At 43.3% G+C, this 22873-nt stretch overlaps 1 protein-coding gene and 1 non-coding gene across 5 annotated transcripts in view; both read left to right on the plus strand.

Moving 5' to 3' along the window:
* The window catches only part of PBX4 (PBX homeobox 4), a 35533-nt gene that overhangs the window by 5732 nt on the left and 6928 nt on the right, over positions 1 to 22873 (plus strand). For all 4 annotated transcript variants that reach the window (XR_013391725.1, XR_013391724.1, XM_028721156.2 and 1 more), the window contains exons 2-4: positions 9236 to 9309; positions 20632 to 20873; positions 21890 to 22080. Coding sequence is in view for 2 of the 4 variants with exons in the window: in XM_028721156.2 (XP_028576989.1) it covers positions 9236 to 9309; positions 20632 to 20873; positions 21890 to 22080 (507 nt within the window). In the remaining 2 variants the exon portion in view is untranslated. The remainder of the gene's footprint in view (positions 1 to 9235; positions 9310 to 20631; positions 20874 to 21889; positions 22081 to 22873) is intronic.
* Positions 10848 to 11012, plus strand: LOC114593125 (U1 spliceosomal RNA). The gene has a single exon (XR_003705619.1). It is a non-coding gene; the product is annotated as a U1 spliceosomal RNA (small nuclear RNA).

Genomic DNA, 22873 nt, shown 5'->3' on the forward strand with positions numbered 1-22873 from the left:
GTACCACTGTAGATGATTCTTCCGTAGTCCTAAACCACGAAGGCCTTAAAAGCTAAGAACTGGCACCATGGATTGTGCCTAGAACTGAGTTGGAAGCCAATGCAGCTGTTTAATCACTAATGAGAGATGTTCTGCCGCCTAATTCCAGTTGACAGTCTTGCAGCTGTGTTTTGAATTAACTGTAGTTTGCAGACGGTCTTCGAAAGCAGCCCTGCATGCAGTGCATTTAGAAATTTTGCAACAGGAGTAAGTGGGCTGGCTTCCTGTAGAGTCTTTCTGCTATAGAAATTGTAGAACTATAGGATTAATGTAGAAGTCCTGGAAGAGTATTGTCCCAAGAATGAGTAATGAACTTTGGCTACCATTGAGTATTTAAGCAAGTTCTGGAGAGTTTACCGTATTTTTCGCTCTATAACACGCACCAGACCATAACACGCACATAGTTTTTAGAGGAGGAAAACAAGAAAAAAAATATTCTAAATGAAACAGTGGATGTATGATTTTTGTGGTTCATGCTGTGGCCACAGACATGTGATCTGACAGTGAGTTTGGAGTAGCCCAATGCAAAAATCCTGAGGATCCATGTGGATCCATGCTTTGTAACCACGTTTTTGCACCACTGCGACCCTAGGCAACAGTGGGTGCGTGATTTTTTTGGTGCAGGCTGTAGCCATGGACATGCTATGTTATCTGATGGTGAATTTGGGGTGACCCAGTGCAAAGATCCTGTGGATCCATGCTTATAAAAGTCCCTATTAAGGAAAAAACAGACAGGATATACGAAGTATGATTTCTTTTTTATTTACGGTATTTCCTTTTTGGCCACCTCTGTCACTGCAACCTTTGCTCTGTGCTTGCACACTTTTGGGCAATAGGGCATGTAACACACTTTTTTTCATCTGCCAAGATGTAGAAAATCAATTTTAATGTCCCTATATAAAATGCCTAGTGAAGCAGAAGGGTATTACATCAGCCACTGTATTAAGGCTAAACGTTTGAAGAACAGTTCTCTATGGGGGGGGGGGGCTAAATTCCATTTTCAATCAATTGTTATTGTGGCAGCAATTATCAGTGTATAGCGCACAATGAGGAAATGAACTTTAAAAAATATATATAAAAAACATTCTCACGTTATACTTCTTCAAAGAAGAGTATTAGGCTTTTAATGAAGGGGAGAGGAGAGATGCTGTAATCCTCCTGGCTCAGGAGATTCTGATTTACCTGCCGCGTTAGAAAGTATAGATTAAGATATTTGATATACAGCATATAAATCCAGAGATTTCCATGTCTCACTCTGCAATCCAGCCTGCTGTTACTTACGACCAGGAAAGCAGGGTTTCTCTTCCAAACAAGCATACTGTCTCCCTCCAGCAGGACATTGCTTGGAGAAGCTGTAATTTGGAGGGGGCCTGGGGGCAGGGCTCTCTGCTTTTGGAAAAGAAATGAGAAAACTACCTGTCAGGGGTTCAGGGAGAGAGGCGCAGATGAGGGAGGAGACTGAGAGCGAGGGGGAAGGATCCCAGGGCGACGAGGAAGAAGATGACAATGAGTCGAGGGGTTCCATGAGTCTCTCCAGTGAATCGGAGGATTCCCAAAAGGGAGCGCCCCTGGTCAGGCCAAGGGGAGCCACAGGGGGGAGTAGTCAGGAGCAGGGCAGCAGCAGGGGAACCCCCAGTGGGAGTTGGAGATCGGGACCGGCTTCTCCGCCGGAACGGAGTGAAGGGGTGGAGTTCCCAGTGTGTCAGACGGAGCAGAGCAGGAAGCAGAGAGGGGAAGGAGATCGGGGCAAGACGTCCTGCCGGAAGGGGCGGAGAGTAGTACCGAGAGCAGTGTAACTGTCAAAAGGAAGGTCAGAAGCAGCGTACGCGCGCCAAGTTCAAATGTGGAGGCGCGCGGAAGTGAGGAGAGCCCGGAGGAGGAGCCTGGTCCCAAAGCATGGAGGAGGGGGGAGCAGGCGTCAGAGGATTCAGCCTCTGGGGAATCCCGGAGGGAGGGAACCCAGGGGGGCAGAAAGACCCTGCGGAAAAGGAAGGAGAGGAAGAGGTGGTCCAGCGCAAGCCTCTTAAACTGGTGTAGAGGCGGGACTGATTCAGAAGGGACTTCAGCGGTCTAAGCCTAACAGACGTGGGGTCACGTGCCTCGGATGTGGAGCTAACAATGTTCTTCAATAAAAGCTTTTGTACATAAGCTGGACTTGGCGTTGGTCTCTTGTGAGCTGGGACCTTGGGTGGCCCTGACACTACCATTGTAAAGCAAAAGTCCCCTCCACCCCACCCAAGCCAGCCCTCTCTCTCTCTCTCTCTCTCTCTCTCTCTCTCTCTCTCTCTCCCACTTGCGTGTTTTTCGGCTGCCTGCGAGTCCCTAGAGCACGGAGAGGAGGAGGTGGTGGGCTGGAGCCTGCACGCAGTGTGACTAGGAAAGAATTAGAAGGAAGGACTCGATCATTTCCTTAACCCTCTGCTTGCCAGGAGGGCAGGGGATTCCCTGCTCTTTGTTGAGTTTGAGCAAACGCAGCAACAGAAGCGGGTGGGCAGTAAGACCCTGAGGCAGAATGCAGGAAAGCAACAGCTCCCGCCTTCCCTCTTCCCTCCGCCCGCCCGCCCAATCTTATTTTTGCCTGATTTTTGCCTATTTTGCCCCTTCGCTCCGGAGAGTCAGCTCCAGGGACCACACATTCGCTCAATAACACGCACAGACATTTCACCTTACTTTTTAGGAGAAAAAATCTGCGTGTTATAGAGCGAAATTTACGGTAATTTATGAGCTCAATATTATTCATTGACGGATCTCTATTCTGAGTTTGAACCTTATGAAATCTGATAGCGATGGTTTGTTTGTATTTGTCATTGCTTGCTAAGGCAACATTTAATGTAATAATTTTATTTAGCCAAATGATTTTGGGGATGGACCATGTAGCATGAAGGCCCACTGTTTCTCCTTTGTATTTTCAAAGTGAAATTCTATACATGTCTGCTCAGAAGAAGCCCCCATTGAGTTCAGTTCAGTGGGACTTGCTTCCAGATAAGTGTGTATAAGATTGCAGCCTCAGTTGCTCTAACTGTTGTGTCTCTTCTTCCAAGAGTCTTGGGGCCAATTTATATATTCAGAGTGTTGGTGGAGGGGTGCCTGCTTAAATGCCCCCACTTTCCCTATCTTCTGTACATATAGAAATAAATCCTAGAGAAAGCTTTGCTGAATCCATCCTCCTGGCATTCTAGATTTGTTTGTATAGGAAGCTCTTGGGAGGGGGACATGAAAAACACAAATTTCAGCCTGAAGTAGTGCTGCCCATGAAATGTATCAGCATATGATTCTGTTAAATATATCAACACTGGTGGTACAACTGGACTCCACCACTTCAAACTTTCTGTAAGAAGCTCCCTGCCAATGGGGAACTACTAGACCAAGGAGAGGAATTCGACGCTAAAACATTCTCACTGCTGTGCTAGTTTCCCATACAGAGAACATACTCTACATGAGAACCTTCAGAAATATCACTCCCTTGCTCTTCTGCAGTCTCATGTGGTGCAGTCTGAAATTCTTACCCTGCATAAAAGAGAGGCTGGCTTTCAATTGCATTGATTTTGGTGCATTGTCACTGATCTGCTGTGACTGCTCCAACTTGGGAATTTTTTTAATGAGATGCGCAAGGCTGCACTTAGAGCTACAACCTGACATATCCTGGTTGTGGTGCCAGTTAAATATTAATCCTCCCACTCCACCCCATGACGACCCACTTCCTGGTTTGAAAATGTATGATGTATTCTAAGTGCAAGGAGATTTGGAGCAGAACAGCTAGACTGGGACATGGTAACACCCCTTGCTTATTCAGTATGAATGGTGCCCACCTGAAGTGGTGCTTAAAACAAAAGGGCTGTCAGGCAGCAGACTACAGCTGATTGTATTTGCACATGATATGTAGTTTTGGCCTTAATAGAAAAGCAATATAAAAACAAGGTGGTGTATTGCCGTTTGTTGCATTATTATATTCATGGAATATGGTGAAGCCCAATGTTTAATGTAGTAGTAGTAGTAGTAGTAGTAGTAATAATAATAATAATAATAATAATAATAATAATAATAATAATAATAATATTTTCCCCTGTCCATCTGGCTGGGTTTCCCCAGCCACTCCCCATGTCCATCAATTAGGTTAGGCAATTTAATTATCATAAATAATATTTGCTACCTATTCTATCTATACAAAAAGTCCCAGAGTGTTGTGCAATAAGAATACAAACGTACCGGTATCTAAAACCAAAAAGCATGAAATACCAAGCAAAAGTAAAGAATGCAACATCAGATAACAGAAGAGAAACCTCACATTCCATCCACGAGAGCCTGGAGATTAAGTTAGATTCTTAGCAGAAATAGCTACAGTGGTACCTTGGGTTACATGCACTTCAGGTTACATACGCTTCAGGTTACAGACTCCGCTAACCTGGAAATAGTACCTCAGGTTAAAATCTTTGCTTCAGGATGAGAACAGAAATCATGCTGCGGTGGCAGCGGGAGGCCCCATTAGCTAAAGTGGTGCTTCCGGTTAAGAACAGTTTCAGGTTAAGAACATACCTGTGGAACGAATTAAGTACTTCACCCGAGGTACCACTGTACAGTCTGTGGACAAGACAGTATGATGAAGGTGACCCGAAATGCACTGGATTCTTGGGGGCTGGACATTACTGACAGCGAAGCAGCATAAGAGCCACAGCCACATGTGCCTCTGAGTGCTTGTGGTATTCCAAATCTAAAATTGTGATGGCAGTATAATCCACTATGAATCTGATTTTATTATTATGAGCTACTTTGAGAATCTGCATGATTGAAAGGTAGTCCACAAATATTGTATAGCAAAATAAAAATTGCCCTGTTTGTTCTGTAGCATTATATTTTAAAGCACTCTCTGCTGGCTTACTGTTGGAGATAAGACATTTAGCAGTGGGCTGTTGGTTTGACCTGAAATTTGTGTACCCAATAATCCAGTGATTTTCAAACTGTTTTCTGGGCAACCTTGAGATTTCTTTTACAGAATCTTATCTGGGGTTCCTCAATGAAATGTTCAGTAACAGAAAAGACAGTTTGCCCATCGCTAATGTTTCCCTGTAATTAAGGGTCGGTTCCAGAGCATGCACTTGCTCTGGAGGTGACCATGCAGGTGACCATGAGGCCCCATGGACTTGGCCAGTGTCTCAGAAGCAATGTCTGCCCTAGGAAATGTCCCAGAATCCTCTGCAAGTGTAGTGGTTAGGCAGACCCTGGCAGAAACGTGGAGTTCTTTGACAGACAAGCTGTTTCTTGAAAGTTTGAAAACACTGCAGTAAGCTATTGCCTGTTTCCCACATGCCAATAGATAACAAGATTCCAGGAGCCTGTGAGGCCTGGCCAATGACCAGGGCAGGAAGTTGTATTTATCACCCATGCAAATGGAGCACCTGCAGTTTCTCTGTGGACTCTGGTGTTCCAAGGAAATGAAACTCCTGCTTGCTGGTCTGTGGAGTTGACCTCAAAAGAGATCTGCTTTGCGCTGATGCTGAAGTTGCCAGGTACCAGGTGGAGCGAGGTGCTTTGTGAAGCATTTGTCAAAAAATGGCACATACAGGGTATGAGAAAGGGCATTTTAATATGGGGGAAGCGCTTTTGTAACCATCAGAGACCAATCAATTGCTTGTCTGTTCTCTTGGCTGCTTTTGTGCTTGCATGGCTTTTGCATGGGGAATGAATCTTTGGAGAAAACATTACAATGCTAACTTGTACCTGGGAAAAACAGGACCCCCCCCATTTTTTCTAGATTTCCCCCTCCCCCCTAGGTCTTCACATGTCTCTTGGATACTCTGTTTTGAAGGAACATGATCCATGTACAGTTTAATTTTGTATTTGAAGAAATTTTTCATAGCTTGTGCTTAGACAGGTGGTTGTTTCATTAGAATCCATGTCTTCTCACCTTGCCTGTGGATATAAATAGAGGTACCTGTATATGCCATGACTAATATATACAAAGCCTCCATTTATATCTTAGGATGTTGTATATTGATATGAATGCAGAAGTTCCTGCTCTCGAGAGACATGTTCACGCAGCCAGGAGCTCAGCTGTAGTGATGGTAGATATCATCAGAACAGTGCGTTTTGGTTTCTGAATTCTTTGTCCAGGGAAGCGGAAAGCAAATATTAATGCTTGCTTCAGAAGAAAACTTGCATTTGGGTGTAGCTTAAGACAGTGATGGGAAACTGGTTGCCACATGCTGCTGGACCACAACTCCCATAATCCCTAAGCATTGACCATGCTGCCTGGGACTGGTGGTAGCTGCAGTACAACAACCTTTAAACGGCTACAGGTTCCTCGTTTCTGTTGGACAGATAAGGGTGGTGGCAGTGTTCAAAACCAACCAGGCGCCAGTCACATTTCATGACCGGCAATTGGCCTTTTGCAAGCAAGTGGAGTTGTCTGGTAGCACCTAACATCTCCATCTGGCAGGCTGGCACTGCTGTGATGCCGAAGACATGCCTCTTTTGCTGCTGCTCTGCCCCACGAATCAGCTGAGTCATGCAGCAGCAGAAGACGCTCACATGTACAGAAGCTGTTTGCTGGCTGCTTCCTTCCACGGACTGCTTTGCCTCCCCTTCCCACCCCAAACATGTAAGTTCTTATCTAGCACACTACTTTGCATAACAGATTTTTAAAATTTGTTAATAAAAAAATCTTTATTATTCTTTCTTCTTTTTTTCTTTTTTTAAATAGTGTTACCAGCTGGGTGGATCAGGGGAATGCTGTGGACATAGTGTACCTTGATTTCAGTAAGGATTTTAATGAAGTCCGCCATGATATTCTTGTGAGGATGCTGGTAAAATGTGGGTTGAAAGAGGTAACGGTTAGGTGAATTTGTAGCTGACCCAACCCAAAGAGGACTCATCAATGGTTCCTTGTCATCCTGGAAAAAAGTGACAAGTGGGGTGCCACAGGGTTCTGTCCTGGGCCTGTTGTTGTTCAACATCTTTATAAATGACTTGGATGAAGGAATTGAAGGGGTGCTAATCAACTTTGCAGATGACACCAATCTGGGAGGGGTGGCTTATGCTGCAGAAGACAGAATCAGAATTCAAAATGACCTAAACAGACTGGAGAACTGGGCTCAGGCTAACAAAATGAATTTCAGTAGGGACAAATGTACGGTTCTGCGCTTAGGCAGAAAGAACCAGATGCACAAATATAGGATGGGGGACACTTGGCTTACTAGCAGTACATGTGAGAAGGATCTAGGGGTCTTGGTGGACTACAGGCTTAACATGAGTCAACTGTGTGATGCAGCAGCAAAAAACAAGCAAACACTATTCTAGGCTGCATCAACAGAAGTCTAGTGTCCAGATCAAGGGAAGTCATAGTCCCACTCTCTTCTGCCATCTGCCATGGTCAGACCACACTTGGAATACTGTGTCCAATTCTGGGCACCACAATTTAAGAGGGATGTTGACAAGCTGGAAGGTGTGCAGAGGAGAGCAAACAAAATGATTATGACTTATGAGGAGCAGTTGAGGGAGCTGGATATGTTTAGCCTGGATAAGAGGAGACTGAGAGGAGATATGAGAGCCATTTTTCAATATCTGAAGGGCTGTTCACATGGAGGCGGGAAAATGCTTGTTTTCTTCAGCTCTGGATAGGAGGACCCAAACCAATGGAGAAGTTGCAAGAAAGGAGATTCCGACTAAACACCAGGAATAACTTTCTGACAGTAAGAGCTATTTGACAATGGAACAGACTACCACAAGAGGTAGTGAACCCTCCTTTCTTGGGGGTTTATAGCAGAGGTTGGATTGTCATCTGTCATGGATGATGTAGATAAGATTCCGGCATTGCAGGGCATTGGGCTACATGACCTTTGTTTTTTGGCCAGTGTGGTGGTTGAGTGAGTTATTTTGTAGTTTGTGTATGAGCGTCAGCTCAGAGACATCGTCAGGCCCTTCAGAGACTAACAGTGCAGGAGGCCACCACTCCATAAGAGCCTGTGCCTGGTGATAGGTGCTTACATCCTTGTTTAATAGAAAACACTTTGCAGGTAAGAAGGCTGTTCATAGCCCAATGGTCTGACTCCATGTAAGACAGTTTCATATATTCATTTGCTCCTGGGGTCTCCAGGACACAGCATGGCAAAATAGAACACTATTGTGCTCTCATATTCAGGTTATACAGTGGTGCCTCGCAAGACGAAATTAATTCGTTCCGCGAGTTTTGTCGTCTTGCGATTTTTTTCGTCTTGCGAAGCACGGTGTCAGAAAAGTTTTGGAAAAGCTTCAAAAATCACCAAAGTCTTTAAAAACCTCAAAAAATGCTACCACACCGCGTTCTATGAGTTACTCCTTGAAGTCAAGTCGCAACTGTATTAACGGTGTTAAGAAAAAGGAAACAAACTTGCAAGACGTTTCCGTCTTGCGAAGCAAGCCCATAGGGAAAATCGTCTTGCGAAGCAGCTCAAAAAACAAAAAACCCTTTCGTCTAGCGAGTTTTTTTGTCTTGCGAGGCATTCGTCTTGCGAGGTACCTCTGTAAATGCTGTGTAAGTTGCCAGAACTGCTGACACAACTTCTGATTTTACTGATTTTGGTGAAGAACATCGGTGAAATTGGGGACTCGGGTGGAAGTGACATTTATTAGTGAAGAACTAATAGCAGGCCTCCTGGGCATCCCCTGAACGTGGAATTTGTCCCCCCCTGCCCATTGAATTTGACACCCTTGAGTTAGAGGGTCTGTGAAGACTTTAGCCGCTGTATATCAATTGTAGTGTTTGTTTTTAAGACTGGTAGAGCGATCTTTCACTCTTGTGTTTTGTGAGTGAATAATAGATTGGGATTCTGACAGTTCTGTGGCTTTGCTGGTGCAGAGTTAAGCAGCAGGATGCTTAAATATTCCTTTTGTGGTTTTACATAGCGTTCCTCATTTTGAAGCAGGCTGCCTTGTTAAAGGAAGTGCAAGAATGCTAATGTGGAATACAGCCTTGAGGCTTCCCATATGCTCTTAAAATACACAAGCATCTGTATAATTATGCAAGTTTAACTTTCCTGGTGCTTAGCTACTATAGGCAATAGGGCATTTCAGACTGTAAATGAACCTTGCAGAGCAATTTTCTGGTGCAATGTGGACTGTGGCTTTTGAATGGAATGTTTTGCCTGTTTCTTTGTTATACCTTTTTCTTTTTCTTATCTGTTATATTCCTTTGCCATTCATCCTGTTTCCCCCTCCTTTTCAGGAAACATGCCTTGAATTGCCACCGAATGAAACCTGCTCTCTTCAGCGTGCTATGCGATATTAAAGAAAAAACAGGTGTGTTGGTATTTTTATACAAAATTCATTTCTGAAAACTAATCTTTCTGGCACATGGGCTGCTGCAACTGTTAAGTGCTAAATTTACCATTAATGCACTGTAGCCTTCCAGCCACAAGCTGATATCAGTGAGACTTTGGGGTACATGTCCGTTCTTTATGGAAAGATAAAAAATACATAATTACAAGTGCACAGAGTTAAGATGACACACAAATAAGAAGAAAAGAGAAAAGAAATAGGACCAACTTAGAAAACAAAACAGAACGGACTTTGGGGTACATTTCTTCAGAGAGTCACTGTTTAAACCCATTGACTTCATTAGGATTTTAGCAGCCAAACTTTCTGTGTAGGCTTGTGACCTAAATTAGTAAATTGAAAATATCCAGGCATTCTTGTAAAATACTTGTATGTTGTTTGAACTAGTGTATGTACTAAAAAAAGATGAAGGATGGCTGTTTGACTATTTAAAGACATACACCCCCCATGCTACATGTATGCTACATTTCTCATAAGCCAAGATATCAAGGGCTAACATCATCCTCCCTTCATGCTAACTTTCTAGAAGTGAATGGCTTTTGCTTGAAGCCACCCAGTGTTATCAGCTATTTGGTGACAAACACCATTCATTTCTCAATATTTCTTTCTACTTTGATGACCTCTGTATTGTATTTATTCTTCCGAGTTGATTGTATTTGGATTGTAGACAAACCTCTTTTATGGGATAGGCAACTTGTTGAACACGGAAGACCACAGTGGAAATGTCTTGCTCTAGAGAGCTGTGGCTAATTTGTATAATTTAATTTCTGCATAATGAATGTAATTTGCATAATTTTCAGAATAACATAATCAGCTTGGTAATGGCAGGTGATGCTTTTTATGCTGGGTCTGGCATGCAACCATTACAGCAGTCGTAGATGTCATGACACAAAGATCTGTGAATGGCAGATAATGTTGACTGTCAACCTGGACTGGCGGGCAGTCTTCTAAAATTCATATGAACTATACACCTCTTACACTGTTCTTTGCCTTGTCAGTAAATAATTCATGCATGCTTGCAGATGAGTACATATTTTCCAGCCTGTCTCCATATTCCTGTATGCCAGAGCGAGGCATGAGCAGTAGATCTGGCAAACTCTTCACCTAGAAGAAATTTTTGTTTGCCCCCAAGCAAGTGGTTACCTGCAGGGTTAGGACTGTGGTTGGGATCGTCTCCCATCTGTACAGGATTAACATGCAAGTGATCTTGGTATATGGACCAAATGCAAAAGTAGCCAGGGCTTCTTTACTTCAAATAATTGTGTAGAAGAGGAGATGTTAGCAGGAGCGTTTAGTAATGCAGGAGTGAGAGAAGCTGTACCTTCTGAAACACTCACTTTTGCACAGTGGCCAACGGTACAGGGCCTTTGTCCTTCTTTGCACCTGCTCACCCAATAATGGATATAGTTTCTGATTTTGATTCTTTAGTCTCTTGGACCCACAGACACTACATCCTTGTGTTTCAGTGTTGCACAAGCCTCCCTCAGATGAACAGGAGTGGTATCCTTACCTGACAGGGGAGATTCCTTGATCATGAAGGAGGTTTTCCCAGGGTGAGGCTCCTCCACCGCACTGTGGGTGTGCTGACACCTGCGATTTCCCCAAATGCGGGAAACTTGACTGCCTTTATTTGTGGGGAGTGGTGAAAGGGTATGGCTGAGCTCTTCTTGCCCAGGCGCTGTTCATTTCAGTGTAATTTGCATGGGTGCAAACTGATGGTGCCTCGTGGGTCAGCTCTCTCTGTCTCGCACTCTGTCACACTCAGTGAATCCCCAAATGGGTTGTCTCAGTCTTGTGGTCATGATGGGGTTGTGCTGTCTGGTTGTGTTTTGAGATTTTTTTTACAATCAAACTAAAGGAGAGGATTAGGTGGAAAGTTCTGTGGGAAGGCAGAAGTCTGTGGTAATCTCCACTCAATGGTGACAGTTTTACTGCCCAGTTTAACCATTTCTTTGTCCACACACCTTTTTTTAGTTGAAGTGGGGAAGCTTTTCCTTTCTTCAGTGCAGCTTAAAGTTCGATGAAGCCACACCTATTTACATGATAATAGTGGAGAAAACAATAATAAAGACATAATATTTAAAGAGGTCTTTCCCTAACAATAATTAATAATAGCACTGTGTTCATTCTACATTACACGGTAATTCATTAATCCTTACACAAGCTATGTAAAGTAAGCCAGCCTTATTATCCCTATATGACAGAGGCTGTGAGAGAGAGTAACTTGCCTGATACTGTTGACTCCGGCTGGGGTGAGGTGGGACACAGCAGCTTCTCAGCTGACAGTTTATTCTTTTAGGCTGGAGTGTATGTGTTAGTTGTATTTTATTATTATTTTTATGTCGCATAACCCAGGCCTGTAACTATACGTGTTCAAAGTAATGGAAAGACTAGGAGAAGAGGCTGCTCTTCGTGGGTTTTACTCTAGTAACTACAGATATATATTATTGGTTACAGTGATATTTCCTGGGCTAGAAAAGGCTTAGGAAACATTGCAAAGAGCAACCTGGGCATGCTTGCTCTATGGGTAGCATATTCTGTTTTCTTTTAACAGCAATTGGCCTTTATTGTAACATAGCTTTACAGAACTGGGAGAATGCTGCCTGTTTTATCTTTTATTGGGTTTGTTCTCTCCCTTTCTGCAGCTGAAAGAGCATGGATTCGCAAACTCTGCTTAATGAAATGTGTTTCCTGGTGGGATTTGCCTTTCTGGGTGTGCAGTTTGCATCTTTTAAAATGTGCAAGTTGAAATTCATTTCAAGTTGAACATATTTGTACCAAGGGATTGCAGCCCCATAGTTACGTCGGATTTATTTAGGTCTCATAGGTTTTTGAATGTCTGATGGCCTGTCTGTTCCTTATTTAAATTATGGGGAGCAGATGTTACTGCTTCAAGCAAACAAAGACCTGGTCATAGTGTTGCATCAGGGTTGAGGCTCTGTTTTAACGATAAAGGGTCACAAGCTTGTTCTCAGTTCTGAATCAGTTTCAAATATTGGGCCTTCTGTTTGTGCTCTCCTCTTCCCTTTTCTCTTCAGTCAAGTGCCCGCATGCTTGCAAGAACCAATGGTAAACTATGAGAAAAACTGGTGTTTCTCTCACTAAATGTGGTGATTCTCTGCCACTATGTGCATTTGGTCAAGTATATATTCTAGGCCACCTCTTGTGTTTTGACTTTTTCTAATTTTAAGACAGACTGCTGATCAACAAGGGCACTTGACATTATTCACGTTTGTTGGAGGGGTCCTAAGAGTGCCCTGATCCTTGAATATAAAGGTTCTTGGCATCCCCCATTGCCCTCAGACCACTGCCTTTATTGAAGAGGAAGAGTTCTGGAATAATTGCAGAAGTTGGTGCTAAGGCAGAAATGGCAACATGAACCTTACCAGAACTACTGGGTTTTAAACCAAGTACTGTATGGTAATGTTTGTCATTGGTTTGATTCATAAGAAAAAAAGAAACATGTTTTCAAGCTGTAAGAAACCAAGATATTCTACCCTCTGAGATATATATATATAGAGAGAGAGAGGGGGGGGGTTGTTGTTGTTTAGTCGTTTAGTCATGTCCGACTCTTCGTGACCTCATGGACCAGAGCATGCCAGGCACTCCACTGCCTCCCGCTGCCACTGCCTTCCACTGCCTCCCGCAGTTTGGTCAATCTCATGCTGGTAGCTTCGAGAACACTATCCAACCATCTTGTCCTCTGTCGTCCCCTTCTCCTTTTGCCGTCCAACATCAGGGTCTTTTCCAGGGAGTCTTCTCTTCTCATGAGGTGGCCAAAGTATTGGAGCCTCAACTTCACGATCTGTCCTTCCAGTGAGCACTCAGGGCTGATTTCCTTCAGAATGGATGCGTTTGATCTTGTTGCAGTCCATGGGACTCTCAAGAGTCTCCTCCAGACCATAATTCAAAAGCATCAATTCTTCGGCGATCAGCCTTCTTTATGGGCCAGCTCTCACTTCCATACATCACTACTGGGAAAACCATAGCTTTAACTATACGGACCTTTGTTGGCAAGGTGATGTCTCTGCTTTTTAAGATGCTGTCTAGGTTTGTCATTGCTTTTCTCCCAAGGAGCAGGCTATCACCATCTGCAGTGATCATGGAGCCCAAGAAGGTAAAATCTCTCACTGCCTCCATTTCTTCCCCTTCTATTTGCCAGGAGGTGATGGCACCAGTGGCCATGATCTTCGTTTTTTTGATGTTGAGCTTCAAACCATATTTTGCGCTCTCCTCTTTCACCCTCATTAAAAGGTTCTTTAACTCCTCCTCACTTTCTGCCATCAAGGTTGTGTCATCTGCATATCTGAGGTTGTTGATATTTCTTCCGGCAATCTTAATTCTTGTTTGGGATTCATCCAGCCCAGCCTTTTGCATGATAAATTCTGCATATAAGTTATAAATACACAGCCTTGTCGTACTCCTTTCCCAATTTTGAACCAATCAGTTGTTCCATATCCAGTTCTAACTGTAGCTTCTTGTCCCACATAGAGATTTTTCAGGAGACAGATGAGGTGATCATGCACTCCCATTTCTTTAAGCACTTGCCATAGTTTGCTGTGGTTTACACAGTCAAAGGCTTTTGCATAGTCAGTGAAGCAGAAGTAGATGTCTTTTTGGAACTCTCAAGCTTTCTCCACACACACACACACACACTTGGCTGCATGTGTCACTCCTAATTGTGAAGCTCTTAGTGCTAGAAGGCACTTGTGGGGGTTTCAGCAAAACATTATTCTGCCCCCCAAAATACTCTCTGGAGAACAGAATAATCCTGTTGGTCAGATCTCCCCCCCCCCCCCCCCCGCTGTAAAGATATGCAAAGAGCATCAACAGTGGAAGAATAATGGAAGATGTTGTTATTAATGCTGTGGAGGATATGCAGTGGAGAAGAGGTTCAAAATGGGAACCTGGGAAGTCACTGTTGTGTCACTCATCACCACTAGAAATACTTCTACCACATGCTCACATTTTGCCTGTGCAATTCACATTTTGCAGGAGCAATCCCAGTGGATGAGAGAGCCAGAACTGCCTCTCATATTCCCAGAAAGGAGGGTAACTCCATCCTGCCCCCTCCGGTGAGGATTCTTTGTCACCAGGGCTTATCTTGGATCAGAGCTTGGTGGGGGAGTCTGCTGCTGAGGAGGGATGGCTCTTTCTCCTTGGCAAGACAAACAGCCACTACCATGGACGATAAATTAAAGAACTTGTGCTTGAACTTGCATTTTGCTCCTCCCACACATTCCTCTTTACAGTGGTTAAGAGCTTAATTCGTTCCGGAGGTCCGTTCTTAACCTGAAACTGTTCTTAACCTGAAGCACCACTTTAGTTAATGGGTCCTCCTCCTGCTGCTGCTCCGCCAGAGCGCAATTTCTGTTCTCATCCCAAAGCAAAGTTCTTAACCCGAGGTACTATTTCTGGGTTAGCGGAGTCTGTAACCTGAAGCGTACGTAACCCGAGATACCATTTATTTATTTATTTATTAACCTGAAGGCAGGGACCATCTTAGAACTGATTTTTGTTAGCAGCTCTGAGAGCCTTTTTGGCTTAAGGGTGGCGTATAATGCTGTTAATAAATAATCAATAAATAATCAACTAATGGTACGGAGATGGGTCAGGAATTTTCAGTAATTATTGCTATGTTCAATAGTGTGCCCCTTTTGAAATTCTGCTCCATTTTTAATTGCAGTGGTGTAGGTAATGTTTTTCCTTGACATAAAATGTGCATTAGAAGAAAATTTGTCAAAGCAGTGTAACAATGCTTTTAGCTGCCCGCCCCCTGTCCCCCCAAAACAGTACTTCTGTCTTGTCAGGATTCATCCTCAATCTGTTAGCCGCCATCCATCCTCCAACTGCCTCCAGTCACTCACACAGGACATTCACCGCCTTCACTGGTTCTGATTTAAAAGAGAGATAGAGCTGGGTGTCATCTGCATACTGATGAACACCCAGCCCAAACCCTCTGATGATCTCTCCCAGCGGCTTCATATAGATATTAAAAAGCATGGGGGAGAGGACAGAACCCTGAGGCACCCCACAATTGAGAGCCCAGGGGTCTGAACACTCATCTCCCAACACCACTTTCTGGACACAGCCGAGGAGGAAGGAGCGGAACCACTGTGTAACAGTGCCCCCAGCTCCCAGCCCCTCTAGACAGTCCAGAAGGATGTTATGGTTGATGGTGTCAAAGGCCGCTGAGAGATCCAGCAGAACTAGGAAACAGCTCTCACCTTTGTCCCTAGCCCACTGGAGATCATCAACCAGCGCAACCAAGGTAGTTTCAGTCCCATGGTGAGGCCTGAATCCCGACTGGAAGGGATCCAAATGCATTCTAGATTTGACCTGAGAGCATCTTTCTGTTCTTCTTTTTTTAATGCTGAAAGTATCTTTGAACGTATGCCCATGCACTTTGAGGAGCGGCAGCACATATTAGTGTTTCTAGTTGCTTTTGCATGTGCAGCCTGATCCTATGCTTTCTTACTCCCAGGCAAGTAGGCATAGGAATATATTCCAGTAAAATTTTAGTTGGCAGCTCCTTTAGCTGTGGTCATATTCTGAACTGAGCCAGGACAACACTGAGTCATTGGATGGAGCCAGAATACTTGAGCTGCTGATATATATGGAAATTAGCTCATTAAACTATCTTCTTCTCAGTGTTAATAGCAGCAGCTGAGGTTTATAAGGAAGGGATGACTCTGCCAAAGCTGCTGCTGCTGCTGCTGCTCAGTAGCACTAAGGATGAGGAATCAGAAGGGATGCTTCCCTGTCTCTCATCCTCCTTGATTTTAATGGAGTTGCATGGCCAAAATATTTCATCTTGCATCTGACGGTAGATTATAAGGTCCTTGGGATCAGAGGGTGTGTTGTGGTCCAGGTGCAAAGTAAGGGGGGTTGGGTGCTCAGGCCTGCAGAGGCCTCAACTTGGTCTACATGAGCAAATTAAGGATTGCCATTCCAATACTTAGATCAGGCATCCTCAGCCTTGGCCCTCCAGATGTTTTGAGACTACAATTCCCATCATCCCTGACCACTGGTCCTGCCAGCTAGGGATCATGGGAGTTGTAGGCCAAAAACATCTGGAGGGCCGAGGTTGAGGAAGCCTGACTTAAATATTAGCATTGTCACTTAAGCTCAACCACTGAGCTCCCTCTCTCCTTCCAGTTTCTCTTGAGTGAAACCTTTAACCACTGTTTGCCAGTGCTGCTGTTTTTGTTGACATTTGTTGCCGTTTCCCTAACACTAGTTGAACTTTATCTTCCTTGGTCCCTGAAGAGAACTGGACATTTCAGCCAGGGCTTAACTTCAGTTGGCTGAATCAGCTTGATCATCCTGTGTCTGCTTCTTGAATATTTCAGTTAATCAATAGATATGTTTTTCCTCTCTAGTAGCACAAATGTTCCATCATAAGAGAGGACTATGAGCCCTGCTGCTCTGTTGCTACATGGAAGAGAAAAATCTGGATTGGAAAACAAGCCTAACAAATGGCATATCATTCTTGTTTTGGCACCGGTGCTCTCGTACAGTTCATTACAGCACCACAGCATGTTAATTAATGATATGTAAATATATTGCAATGATTGCATTTGCATATTGAGTGAGGCCTCAGTACCTTAGGTTGTGATGTGTTTTAATTAAGGGCTAATTAGAAATGATGGGAATTTCACTTGGCTCAGTCTAATTATTTTCCATTTTGATGAATATGTAGAGAGTGTTATGATTAGCTATCAGAACAAACCATGGCATGTTAGTGGATGTGGCTGCCCAGGTTCTCAGGGGTTTATGGGGCTGAGAATTGTCCATTAAAAGCATTCATAAAAATTAGGGCTGCCAACCAATGGAAAGGTTTCTTTTAGTCAATTTATTGTTGTACTATTACTCATTTAATTGATTAATTAACTGATAAATATTAAAGTAATTAGGTTCAAGTGATTTTTTTGAGGCTATTTAATGCAGATAACAGTTCTCTCAGCTAATTAACAGAGACAAATCCATTCTTTCCTTGGAAAATAAAGTGCTTTGTCTGAATGAAGAGAAGCTCTTTTACATGGGAACTTAAGTTACCATGCAATTAAAAGCCCACACTATAACCAGTGACTAATTTTTGAATCCTTTTAAATCTTTTGGATTTAATAAAAATTATTTATGACTAATAGAGTTTCTGAGAGCTTCTTTCAGGTCTGGTGAGATGAATTTAGCATTTAGGATGCAGGTGTGTACACACTGGGTGCTTTGCTGCAACAGGTGGCATTGCAAATGCTCACAGCCATTCGACTCCTACAACCTGCCAGTTGGTGTTCTGGGCAGAGCTATTCCTGAGTCCCAGGTGATCTGCATTATCTGAGATCCTGTCATTGCTCAGCCGTTGTGCTCTGCTCTGCCTGGGCTAGGAAAGATGGATTGTGGAAAAGGCGGGAAGTGTGTGGGGCTGCAGGAGAGGCATAGGGACTAAATGAGAAATATGAAGCAGCAACCTTGGCCTGCACACACATGAAAGAAAGCAACCAATGTGGGATGACTCTTTTTCAAACCTTTTTTTAGTAACATTTTATTAATTTCCCAAAAATAACAAACATAAAAAACAGTAACAATACAAAAACAAAACAAATTAACTTCCCTCTAATCCCTTCCTTGGTTCAATTATTTATCAAAATACTGCATGTCCATTATTAAGTTTCTAACTTATTTAAATCATCTATTATCCATTTATGATAATATTACAAGTATTCTTAAAACCCTGCTAACATTAACGTGGGTGGCGCTGTGGGTAAAAGCCTCAGCGCCTAGGGCTTGCTGATCGAAAGGTCGGCGGTTCGAATCCCCGCGGCGGGGTGCGCTCCCGCTGCTCGGTCCCAGCGCCTGCCAACCTAGCAGTTCGAAAGCACCCCCGGGTGCAAGTAGATAAATAGGGACCGCTTACCAGCGGGAAGGTAAACGGCGTTCCGTGTGCTGCGCTGGCTCGCCAGATGCAGCTTTGTCACACTGGCCACGTGACCCGGAAGTGTCTCCGGACAACCGGAGATGGGCGCACAACCCCAGAGTCTGTCAAGACTGGCCCGTACGGGCAGGGGTACCTTTACCTTTACCTTTAACATTAACCTGTGTACATTGCTTCTGTATATATGCAATAAACATCTTCCATTTTTCCTTAAATTCATTATCGTCTCTTCCTCTTAATTTCATCGTCATTTTTGCCATTTCAGCATATTCCATTAGTTTAACATGCCAATCTTCTTTAGATGGGACACCATCTTCTTTCCAATGTTGGGCTGGTAAAATTTGTGTGGCCGTTGTTGCATACGTAAACAGATTCTTTTGTGCTCTTGGTAGATCCACTCCTATTATAACTATTAAAAAACCTTCTGGCTTTTTAAATAAAGGTTATCCTAAACATTTTCTTCATTTCATTATAAATCATTTCCCAATATTTCTTTATAATATAGCAATTAAAAAATGTCCCCTCTGCTACTTTACATTTCTAACACTTGCTTTCCTTAGTTTTATATGTTTTTTGCTAATTTAACTTGATTAGATACCTATACATCATTTTCATGTAATTTTCTTTAACCGCCACACATGCTGTAAATTTTATATCATTCTTCCATAATTTTTCCCATTCCATCATCTGAATATTATGTCCCACACCTTGTGCCCATTTAATCATGACTGACTTAACCTCTTCATCCTTCGTTTCCCATTCCAACAACAGATTGCACATTTTAGAAATTAATTTCATTTCATTTTCTATTATTTCTCTCTGAAAAGTTGAGATTTCATACGCAAATCCTATCTTTTTATCATTGTTAAACATTTCATTTAACTGAAAATATTGCAACCAATCTGTTACATTCTCTCAGATTTCATTAAAGTATTTCCATTTTAATTGGTTCTCTGTTTCCATTAACAACTCTCTGTTGGGTCACCTTAGACCAGGCATAGGCAAACTCAGCCCTCCAGGTGTTTTGAGACTATAATTCCCATCATCCCTGACCACTGGTCCTGTTAGCTAGGGATGATGGGAGTTGTAGCCCCAAAACATCTGGAGGGCTGAGTTTGCCTATGCCTGCCTTAAACTACTGAGGATAAATTGGAACGAGGGAGAATCTTGTATACTACTTGGAGGAAAGGGGCAATGAAAATGTAACCCCTTCCCCCTCCTCAGCATCTACTGTATTTTTCCCTCCATGAGACGCACCTGACCATAAGACGCACCTAGTTTTTAGAGGGGGAATGCAAGAAAAAAAATATTCTTTAAAGGGAGTGCTGAGCAGAGCCTGCATGCATCCCAGGCTCTGCTCAGCGCTCCCTTTCACGAGCCGTTTAGAGCGTGTGCTTAGAGCGCTTGCAGGCTTTTCCCCAAGGAGGGAGAAGGGCAGCCTGTCAGTGACGGTTGCCCTTCTCCCTCCTCGGGGAAAAGCCCCCAAGAGCTGCACACATGCGCCGCTCTTTAAAGGGAGCGTGGTTCTTGGGGGCTTTTCCGGGAGGTGGGGGAAGGGACTGAGGGGCTAAGCCAGAAGCTAGAGCTGCACAGCGATCCCTCTTGCTGTTCTGGCTTCTGCGATAGCTGCGCAGCCTGCATTCGCTCCATAAGACGCACACACTTTCCCCCTTACTTTTTAGGAGGAAAAAAGTGTGTCTTATAGAGCGAAAAATACTGTATTTTCCAGGCTCATTTTTTAAAGGCTCCAGGGTCTACTGGGCATATGGGTTTTTCCACCCATGGAAGAAGCTGTCAGTTTGTACTACATAGCAGTCAACGGCTGCTACAGGTTTCTTCTGGCCGAGGAAATGGCACAAAACTGCTCTACACCACTTCCATTTTAAAAAGTGAACCTCTGGGACACTTGGCTTTAGAGAGGACTTCAGAGATCAAGAAGGAAGCTTAGGAAGGAGTTCCAAATGACAATATAAAATAGTCAAGAATTTGTTGCACATGCTGAAGTTTGCATTAGGCTATGCTCTCCCTTGGCCTTTGAATGTGTTCGATGTGTGCTTCTGTATGGAAAATGCAAATAGTTTGGGATGCTATTGACCATATGTGTCTTCCTGCTTTTTTGTTGTTTTTCTGGAGATGTGCCATCACTTCTCTAGCCTCAGCTCGCTCCTTTGAGTGCAATTGCATATGAAGCATAAATAAATTATTCAATCTTTGTTAGCCTTTTGTTTGGGTGCTATGCATTCTGAGGTCATGGTTGTTACTGTATGTGCAAAGAGATCATGGGGCAAATAAACTCCTACTTTGTTTTCTCTGCTTCTGAAATAATCCTCTGCTCCCTATTTATATTTATCCAGTGTTAAGTATACGCGGTATTCAGGAAGAAGATCCCCCTGATGCTCAGCTAATGAGACTTGATAACATGTTGCTGGCAGAGGGTGTCTCCGGGCCGGAGAAGCGGGGAAGAGGAGGACCTGCGGCCATAGCAGCAACTTCAGGTGGCTGTCCAAATGACAATAGCATTGAGCACTCTGACTACAGGGCCAAGCTGTCACAGATCCGACAGATATACCACTCTGAGCTAGAGAAATATGAACAGGTGATCTTTCTGCATGGAAGAGTTTTTATCCTCTCAGTTAAAAACAATTGTTTTTCCTTTGCGATCACAGAGCAGGGAGTATACACCCAACTTTTGACTGGGCTGAAGTAAAAGTAGACTATGGAGAATAGACTGATATGTAGTTGTAAATATTGGTACAAGGAACCATGTAGGGGATGGAGGGAAGTCTGGAGATTCAGAGAATCTCAGAGTATGGTTATTTAAACAATTTTGTTATAAATTTGTACTTATAAAAACAAATAAAAATATTAGATGGGGAGGAAAGAAGAAGTAAAAGTGTTTGGGGGCATAAATTCATTTAGGCTGCAGTCTTGTGTCCTTTTGTGAGCTTTTATGTAGCTTCAGGATTATGACCTTTTCTAGTTCTTGGTTGCATTAAATGTGGCTGAGTCCATAGCGTTGGGTGGCCATTCATCTTTGCCACAGACCAGTGGTTTGCAGAGATCACTTCCTTTCTTCTCCAGAAGCCAGCACCAGCTTATGTGTTTCATAGGGGAATTTTGTACAGAGGTCTTCAAAATTCTTCCTTTTTCTTACACTTTCTCACTGAGTTTCAACAGAGCACAGTCTGCTTTTTGCAGAGATTGGTACAGCTGATTGGCCTTTATGTGTACATATGGGCAAATAAAAATAATTACAAAACAAATTGGGTCAAGCCATAATGTATGCAGCAATATTAGTGTAAAAAAGTATTTGAATACCTGCCTATTAATAATAAAATGTAATGGCCCTCTGCAGTTTTTAAAAAAATCAGACCTGTGTAACATAGATAGACTACAGAATATGCTGTTTCTACATATTAAATCTCACAAAGACACCTAAAGTATATTTTTAAATATAATAATCTTTTATTAATATTTAGACTGCATGTGATGCCAAGTTATCTGCCCCTTGTCTAGTCTGTTGTGTAATTATCACTCCCATTTATTTATAAGTTTTGAATTAAATGTGACCGTTGCTTGAGTACAATATGCCTCTCTGCTTCTTATTTCCAGGCTTGCAGTGAGTTCACCACCCATGTGATGAACCTGCTCCGAGAACAGAGCAGGACGAGGCCAATTTCACCCAAAGAAATTGAGCGCATGGTGAATATAATTCATGGAAAGTTCAGCACCATTCAGATGCAGCTGAAACAGAGCACTTGTGAGGCTGTGATGATCCTGCGCTCACGGTTTCTGGATGCAAGGTAATACATGATCAAGCCTCAAGGGAGACCCTTCTTGTGTCCAGGGTCTTGGTGGCATAGAAGGCTGTACAAAGTGTGACACTGGGCACAATGGGAAAATACAATATTGAACCTGATACAATGCGTAGACAATAAACACTGGCAGCTATTAGCATCTATGGTTTAGGTAAAGGTAAAAAGGTAAAGGACTCCTGGACGGTAGAGTCAAAGGTTATGGGGCTGTGGCGCCTATCTTGCTTCAGGCTGAGGGAGCTGGCGTTTGTCCACCCACAGTTTTCCAGGTCATGTGGTCAACATCGCTAAACCACTTCTGGCGCAATGGGACACTGTGACAGAAAACAGAGTGCATGGAAACACTGTTTACCTTCCTGCCACAGCGGTACCTATTTATCTACTTGCACTGGCATGCTTTCGAACTGCTAGGTTGGCAGGTGCTGGGACATCTATGGTTTAACAATATCCTGTTTGGGGTGCAATCCAGCAAATTCACCCATGAACTGTGGTGTTTGCTATTTTTAATTATGCAAGTTGCATTTATATACCTTGCATTGGAAACATCAAGTTTAGGTCCAGTTTTATGATTTCCTGGGATCTGCCTCCTGTATGGAGAGCCACCTTTTGCCAGATGCTTCTGCAGTCGGAAGAGTCATCCTCTTTCTCCAGACTGACCCATCTAACCAGCATTATCTATTTTAGTAGCAGATTTCCACGGTCTTCGTTGGGGCCATTTCTCAGCACCAGTTAACTGATTGCTTTCACTGCCACCCTGGGAGTTTTATTCAAGGGTAGAATC

This window comes from Podarcis muralis, chromosome 2 (assembly GCF_964188315.1).
Source record: "Podarcis muralis chromosome 2, rPodMur119.hap1.1, whole genome shotgun sequence".
NCBI lineage: Eukaryota > Metazoa > Chordata > Lepidosauria > Squamata > Lacertidae > Podarcis > Podarcis muralis.